The 8698-nt window shown below is 41.7% G+C and overlaps 1 protein-coding gene across 3 annotated transcripts; it reads right to left on the reverse strand.

Annotated features, from left to right (window-relative positions):
* Positions 1-574: 574 nt before the first annotated feature.
* LOC103721771 (uncharacterized) lies at positions 575-4301 on the reverse strand. 3 transcript variants are annotated; one of them, XM_008812106.4, is made up of 6 exons: positions 4191-4301; positions 3885-3970; positions 3661-3774; positions 1280-1350; positions 1130-1195; positions 575-1035 (listed from the first exon to the last, which is right to left on the reverse strand). In XM_008812106.4, the coding sequence occupies exons 2-6, from the start codon at positions 3937-3939 to the stop codon at positions 769-771; spliced, it is 573 nt and encodes a 190-aa protein (XP_008810328.2). In that variant the 5' UTR covers positions 3940-3970; positions 4191-4301; the 3' UTR covers positions 575-768. The 3 variants fall into 3 exon arrangements, with proteins under 3 accessions (XP_008810328.2, XP_088575118.1, XP_088575108.1); XM_088718992.2 differs by having other exon boundaries at positions 4149-4282; XM_088718982.1 differs by having other exon boundaries at positions 3885-4051; positions 4149-4281.
* Positions 4302-8698: the final 4397 nt, after the last annotated feature.

An 8698-nucleotide genomic window follows, 5' to 3' on the forward strand; every position in this document is an offset into this window, starting at 1 on the left:
AGTGGAGGTTACCATGTTGGCTACATCAAGCTCACCTAGAAGGGCTAAGAATATCTGAGATACCTGTACTGTTATCTCAGCATCCAAGTTTATCTACTTTCTTGGGTAGCCCCACCTCCTGATTATTTTACGGTGAATTTCGATGGAGGCAGGGCCGAGGATGGTGCCTCTGAAGGTGTGGGCTTTATGATCAAGAACAATGAGGATAAAATTGTTGCAGCTGGAGGACGGAGTACATCATGTTTGACCACAGTGGGAGCGGAGCCACGAGCGGCCTGGAAGGGTATTTTGTTTGCGAGAAAGATACTAGGGGCCGACAACCTATTTTTTAAGGAGATTGAATTCGAGGGAGACGGCCACCCATTGATACAGGACACCCGTAGACTGGTGCGAGAGTTGATCCCTTACTAGATAGTGCATGTATATCAGAAGACGAACAGTGCAGCAAACTAGGTCGCCTCTTATGTTGCCCGACATTCCGGAGAGATAATTTAGATAAGCTTAGCTTGTATCCCACGCCCGCTATACTATTTACTCTTACTTGATCTGACTGATTGTACTCATGTTAGAGTTATTTGAAATGAAATGCCGTTTTGATATAATTAAAAAAAACATATATTAAATTCATGGTTGAGTTGTCTTCCAAAAAAAAAAAAAAAAACACTCATGATCGAGCAGAGCATTAAGTAATGACTGAACCTGCTGCTCCGTGACGATCATTACATTCTGGTGATCGCTATGGAACACTCCCTGTAAAAAACAACCATTTCAGTGGAGGACAACAATCTTTGGTCGCTTATTTGGCTTATTATCATGCAATGACGCATCATTTTCTGGATTTGATTTCTTAGGCTTGTCCAAGTTACATGAAGTTGTGTCCTCATTGCCACTATCATTGTCATCATCAGTATCATCTTCTGTGTCAGAGGAGCTGCTACCAACAGGGTTCATGGTTGGTCGAAAGCCACCTAATGTAGCTTCAGCTGCTGCCACAGCATCAGCAGTATGGAGGTCAGCAACACCCAAAAGCAAATCCTGCAAACACATTACATCCATCATCAGTCAACAAACCCAAGAAAGATTGAACAATTTCTAAATTATGTTTTAGCTGACAAACTAACTCATTTACCATCTCTATGTACTCTTTTTCATTCCCATTAAGAACTTCTATGTCATAGTCTGCACGAGAATTCTTCTGCAATGGTGCAGATCAGGCATCAATTGCAAAAAGGAATAGAACAGAAAAATAATCAAATCTTTCTAATAATGAAAAGCTTACTTGTGTATCGAGCTCCAATTTTTCATTAGCTTTGGTCATAATTCCTAAAAAATCTTTCACTTTTCCAAGAACTGAAGCACAAATCAATTAAGAAAATGAGATCAAATAGTTAAATCATATGTGAAGCCATTACTACTCTACATATTTCAAGACATAACATGTAAACAAGAATGTAAAATGACCATGACTACCATAAAATCATAATTATGATATTAGAAATGCAAATCAAAACTATCACTTTATTTTCTGATAAGCCTTAATATTTTAACATGAAAAATAGTTTCTAATTTATGGAGTATATAAAAGCTACGCTGATTATAACAAATCATATACAAAATGGATCAAGAAGCTTAAAGAAAAGAAGTATCAGGAAGCTTCATTGTGACAAAAAAGAAGTGGAAGGCAAATACTAACAGTTTAAGAACAAACTAAAACACAGTTTAAAGAAAAGGAAGTGCCTTGACCTAGTTGAGTGTATACTATCTATAACTAAATAGAAAGCTTAGAGAGAAAAATAAATAAGCTCAAGATAGTCTACTTGTTACATATAGACCACTCCCTACCCCGCTTGTTGATTCAAGATTTTTTGACCTGGTAACACCTTGATACAGCACCATATATGATGGAAACTACATTACCCTGAGTGTTTTATCTTCAGTATTATCAACCATCAAGTTTTGGTGTCTGGACCTCTTCAACTTTCCATGGTTAGGTCTTCAAAAATTGGTGCTGCAATCTAAAAAACTTTCAAGGTGCATTTTCCATGAGCTCTGATAAAAAATGCTTGTGAGAAGACTTGCCAATAAGGTTGAAAACAAACAACCACTAGCAAGGCCAACCCTTGAAGCATGAGCATCCACCTTATTAAATTCTTGCATTCTGAAAGAACTGTAGAACCAACAATACAGGTTACTCCAAGGACATCTCTTCTCACTGCAACATACTAGTGCATTCTTTCACTTGAGTTTTGAGCATGGTGTTGTTGGAATAACTGCATAAATTAACAACTAAAGTTTCTCAAGGATAAGTTTCCCACAAGCTTTTAATCATTACTCCAATCAACGATGAAGAGTTTCTCTTTTTTTTTTTAACTGATTTAGCCTTTCGTCAATAAAGTCAATTACTTCTTTCATGTCAGGCCTTCCAAGAAATGCAGAAAAAGTCTATACCTCCCCCCTCATCATCCAACTTTACCACAATATTTGATGATAACCACCAAGAAGGTGATCAAACACCCACTTAATCCACATCAAGTCAGCAGAGGGTTTCAAATCATCCAACTAGCTCGCAATGGACCAGGAGGTGTCATATTATGTTCCTTCTTAAACATGCAGTAAATCATGGTATGAAGATCCATCTTAAGATTGCAATCTTAGTGAGTTACCACGAAAGGATATTCCTGATGCATTATGAAGGTTAACCACCAATTATTCTACCTGAGGAGGCACATCAGTTACCTTTAACTAACAACAATGTAGAAAAAAATCCATGAGAATCTCATTTTTCAGCAAGTGGTTCTCTTAACCTGTATGGTAAGCACCATCTCATAATAATATCATCACATGTTTCCACCTATTACCGATGAAATCTCTTCTGAAAGTGATGTTGTAAACTATAAATAATGACATGCATGTCCTCCACAAGAATTTCTTCAAGTCTTCTAGAGCTCCATCTTCCCCACCATTAGTCAACACACTACACCATTGTGAACACATCAAGCAATGGTATAAAACACTATACACAAAATGGAATAGAAACGCATCTTAATAGTGAAAGCCATAGAAGAAATATGAAACATATGGGGAAAAAATTTAGCACAAGAAAGTCACCATTAGCTCTAGCTACATGGGGAAAACATTCTCAGCACTGCTAGATGTTCTAAATGTTGCTCTGAACCTAGCGACTTCCTTGCAAAAATTCATCATCTTTTTAAACCACAGAAAAGAACACCTCCTTAACCTGTGAATTCCACAGTATTGATAATATTTTGTCATGACATCTTCACAAAAACCATATCCATTGCTGGAAGCTACACAGACTCTCCCTGTATCCACGGGCATTAGTACAGGTGGCTCTATTGTTTAATCCGTTCATGTCAAACTATAGATCGATCTACTAAAGCCGACCCACAAAGCAGAAACCTTTTCCCCAACCACTAGTTTATCACTCACTAAATCTAGTACCAGCATACTTCTATGGCCAAATCAAGTTTTCGATGTGAAAGAAAAATAAAAAAACAAATATCAATCCACTTCTTCTCGTGCAATCTCATCGAAGAATCCATTTATACCTCTAGTGTACTTCTAGATTGATGAAATTGATCTTTAGTGTCCGAAAAACAGCATTTTTAATGGAAAAGGACATAAATTTCTAATCTTCACCTTGACTCTTAGGTACTGCGGTTGTGAGAGGCCTTCCTTCCTCGTTCCCATCGACTTGGGCATTGTTCCGTGGGATTTTGGGCGCAGAATCCGTGTTCCCCAAGAGAAGGGTCTCTGCAAAGAAAGTAGCGCTTTGAAGCACGGAAACGATACCGGAAAAAATTGCGCATTCACCAACTAAATCAAACAAAAGAGAAATCAATTGCCAGATAATCTAAGAGTACCAAGGATCGACGGTCTCGAAGGTTGATCCAGTAGTTCTCTTCTGGACTCCGCCATGGCTGCCGTTCTTGATCTTTCTTTTGTAATTCTAGAAATAAAAGCAACAGATATAAATATACCAAATGTTTCCATGACTTCTCAATTGGTTCACAAAAGGAACGGTAAAAATCTGTTATCCACAGAATTAACACATCATCCACAGGATTCTGGCGCCATGTACACTTGATTCTAGCTTCATTGCATGCAAATCTGTTAAGGAATCAAACCTGAGATTCTGTTAAGGAATCATCCACAGAGTCGGGACTCACCGGAGTCGGGAGTCGGGAGGCGGCGCTCGGAGGAGGAGGCGCTCGGAGGAGGCCCTCGGAGAGGCGGAATGGACCCCAAAAAAACCCTCGCTATACTTTCAACTTATACCACCGCTCCATTTCGGGTCCAGGTCGAGCCGAGACCAGGTCCGGCTCACTAAACCCGAAATAAACCCAAAAAAAATAATAGATCGGGTCGGATCGGGTCCAGATTCAGTAAACCCAGATCCGACTTAAAAAATAGTTTGGATCCAATTTTAGGATCCGATCTGGACCCACGGGTCCTAAAATTCGAGTCGGGTCAGATCTATGCGGGTCGGGTCCGGTCGGGTCGCGAGTCGACCCGACCCATTTGTAGCCTTATTAGGAGTCTGATCGGATCGGGTTTACTGGATTATGGTCCGGTTAGATATAGGGATTGAGCGGATCCAGTTTTTATAAATGTTCGACCTACAGCAACGGGCTCAGCTGGTAAAGCTGGTGAGGGTTAGGTTATTAGCTGCGAGCACACCATTGCTCTCTTATTTCACTCTCCTCTCTTCCAGAATAATCTAATTCCAAGCCATTCCAATACCCTGAATGCCCTTCTTCCGCCGGCTGTGAGGGTTCTCAAATGAGATTGATTTAAATTTTGAGTATATCTATTTAGTCTCTCTGCAACATAAGCAATATTAAGTATTGTCATGTTTGCCACATATAAAAGACAACTTATGATTTGGAAGTATCTGATTTGATCAACTGGTTCACCTAATTTTTTTTTGAGATGAATACTTAGGTCATAAAAAATAGATATATAAATTTTCGATCAGAGTAACTAAATTTTTGAATTATTTTTTTGATGAAATGAGCAAAAAAGGTGCAAAATCTACATAAATTAAGTAGCTTCAATAATCAAAAAAGAAGTAATTAATTCGTTGGCACTTTTAACATTTTTTCAATGCTGAGTGTGATTTTCCCATGGTCAGCACCACGCATCTAAGAAGTAATTGATTTCTCTTTTTTTTTTTTTTCTGAAAAAAAGGGGAAGGGGGGAGGAAGGGACAAGCCCACCCCCGCGTAGCAGCCTCTAATGGGCCCCTGCTCCGTCAGGAGAATGTTCGATGCGGGCAGAAATGGCCATGTATTAGACACCCCTACCGGTTTTACTCATATCCTCCCCACCCGTGGGCCCAGCTCAGCTATCCCTCTGGGCTCTGGCTCGAGTCCCACGTGTGAGTACGTCACACGTGGTACCACCCTGGCTACTAGAGGTTCAAGAAGCGTTCATATGCCTCATGTCCAAGCACTGGCCGAAGCCACATTTTAATCAATGCCGCAGCGACTCGAACTTGAGATCATAAAGATAGAAATTTCGTTCAGTACCACTAGGCTACCACCTTGGTGGCAATTTTTTTTTTGGCAATTTTTTTTTTTCTTTTTGTCTAGATATTGTTGTCTTCTTTCGGTCGCGACGGATCGTTAGCCGCGAGCGCACCATCGCACTTTTATTTCACTCTCTACTTTTTTAGAATAATCCAACCCAAAGCCCTTCCACTACCCTGAATACCCTTCTCCCGCCGGCTGCGATGGCTCTCAAATGACCAAGATGTTGGGTTTAGCTGGCCAAGTTCTCGATGTGGTAGGAATAAGTTGGTGTGAAAAAGAGGAGGGAAACTTTACCAAAAAAAAAAAAAAAAAAAAAAGGAGGAAAAAGAGGAAACAAGAGAAAAGAAAAGGGAGAAAATTAAGTAATTAACAGCCTCTTCTCTCTATGTTTATGCATTAAGTGGGCTTCTTCGAGAAAAGAGACGGTGCTTCAAGATAGGGCACATGGTGCACCAATGGCCCTTCCCCTAATTATCTTAAAGTAAACTTCAATGATAGTGTGTCGGCGGATGATGTATCAGGAGGTGTTGGTTTTATGATTAGAGACTATCTGGGCAGATTAGTCGCAACAGGTGGGCGTCGCATGCCAGGTCTCACGGTTGTTGGGGCGGAGCTTCGGGCGGCCTACGAGGGGTTGTCTTATGCAATGCAGGTTCTTCGTGCTGAGCAAGTGCAACTTGAGGGAAATTCTTCCTTGGTGCTTGATTGGATTCGGACCGTGGACAAGTATGGGGACGGTCACCCACTCATCCTGGATATCAGGAAGTTGGTTCACGAGATGTGTAATTCTCAGATTGTACATATGTTCCGAGAGGCAAACAGGGCTGCAGACTGGGCTGCCTCTTTTGTAGCTAGGCATTCTGAAGAGTTTCTTTGGACGTCTGCAGCAGACATTTTTACTCTCTTGTATTCTTTACTTTCTTATGACTTGGCTGGATATACTCACGTTAGAGTAATTTAAAATACTGTTTTTCAAAAAAAAAAAAAGAAAAAAAAAAAAAGAAAGGGCCTCTCTAAATAACGTACTCTAGCGACCTTGCTAGAGGGTCTTTGTCCGCTTCCAAAGGAGGGTGAACACGGAGAGGATTGGTAGGGAAGCTGGATAGGTGATATCACGTGCGCCCACGTGTTAGGGGTTTCGGAATTAAATTTTTGATTATGAAATTTTCTAGATGTCGTCTGATGTAGATAAGAAGTTAAAACCTTTTAAAGTTCAAGGATGAATGAAGATGGTAAGATCATTGTATTTAGTTGCACAATGATGATCTTATAGGACAATGAGCTTAATCATCCTATTTCTCAAATCATCCAGGCTCCAGCCTAATAATGAGATATCCAACGTTAGGGTCAGATATTCAAAATTATTTTAAGATTGTAATCTTTGACAAAAATTTGGATGCAAAAAATTTATGAAGCCGCTATTATGATGCAATGCTTTCTGAGCTGCCTATCAATGGCTACTACTTGCTCGAGCTCCCCTTCTATGGTCCTATATTTTAATTTAAAAACTCCTCGACAACATTCTTGGTATCGACATTATATTGTATTTTAATTATTGAAATACAAGATGTATGCAAGTTCTCCAGGAAAGAGCATTTGATAGATTACTGTGATCCCATTTGTCGAGATAATATGAGATTATTTATACTTGTAATTTTAGTTTATATAGTCCTTCATAATCACCGTAGGGTTCTTTTTTTTTTCTTTCTCTTTTTATTTTTTTGCTAGACCAAAAAGGGGAGGGGAGGAGGAAGGGACAAGCTCACCCCCGCATAGCAACCCCTATTGGGACCCCATCCCGCCAGGAGAATATTCGATGCGAGCAGAAATGACCGGCCGGTTTTACTCATATCCTTTCCATCCGTATGCCGGCTTGGTTATCCCTTTGGGCTCCGACACGAACCCTCCATATGAGTACGTCATATCTGGCACCACGAAGGCTACCAGCCGACCAGTAGCGCTTCCAGACCCCATGTCAATGCATGGAATATTCGGTCTCCAAATTTAATCGATGCCCGTGCATTTCAAACCTGCAACCATTTTGTTGGAAAGAAACGTTCCATTCCAACTAAGCGACCACCTTGGTAGCACCGTAGGGTTGGTTGAAACCAAAGAATAGTCCGGCAGTGAGCTACGGCAAGAATGTTTGCTTGACAAGTAGAGTTGGGCAACGGGCCGTGCCGGGCCGGCCCGGCCCAGGCCCCCCGGGCCCAAAGACTAAACGGGCCGTGCCTGGCACGGCCCGCTTACGAAGCGGGCCGTGCCTGGCACGGCCCGTCCAGAACGGAACTGCAGCCCGGCCCGGCCCCAGGCCCCTCTATTGGTGGGCCGGGCCGGGCACGGCACGACACGGGCCGTGCCAGGCACGGCCCGTAACGGGCGCAAACGGGCGGCCCGCAACGGCTCCGAATGGGCCGTGCCGGCACGGCCCGTAACGGCTCCAGACGGGCCGTCTGGAGAGGGGGAGGAAAATAGCCGTTTCCAACGGCTATTTTCGGGAAAAAGACGCTTTTACCCCTCCCAATAGTCCAATAACGGCTGAATTGAGGGGTATTTTGGGGAAAAAAATTTTTGGGCTTCTATAAATAGCCCATTCCTCCCTCATTCTCACCACACCAAACCTCTCATTCTCTCCTTCTCTACTGCTATTATTTCTCTCTTCTAAAGTGCTCTTCTAGCAATTTAATTTTTAGTTTGTTCAAGTGCTACACAAGAGGAGGTTCCTGTTGAGAAGAGAAGGTCGCTTCTGTTGAGAGCACAAGAGGAAGCTCGGAATCTCGGCTCTGCCTCTGCCCTCCGACCCTCTACTCAATTCCTCCTTGCGGTTAGTTTTTATTTTTTGAATTAATCATAGATATGTCATCTTTTGAGGAAAGTCAGTTTGGCATTCCTGTTTCTGAGGGAGAAGAAACTAATCCCCAACCCCCTGTTCCTAGTTCCTCTAGAACTGGTGAACCGAGTGAAGGTCAAACCTCTTCTCGTAAGAGGACTAGTACTGTATGGAATGAATTTGATAGAGTTATGGTTGAGGGAGTCTGGAAAGCTAGATGTAAAAAATGTGCCAAACTTTATAGTTGTAGTAGTAGTGGGGGAACAGGGCATTTAAAAAGACATCAAGAGAGTCATAGGATGCATGATTCTCA

The sequence above is a fragment of the Phoenix dactylifera genome, chromosome 1, assembly GCF_051530095.1.
Source record: "Phoenix dactylifera cultivar Ajwa chromosome 1, Ajwa_hap1_PhDact_Kaust_v1.1, whole genome shotgun sequence".
Taxonomy (NCBI): Eukaryota; Viridiplantae; Streptophyta; class Magnoliopsida; order Arecales; family Arecaceae; genus Phoenix; species Phoenix dactylifera.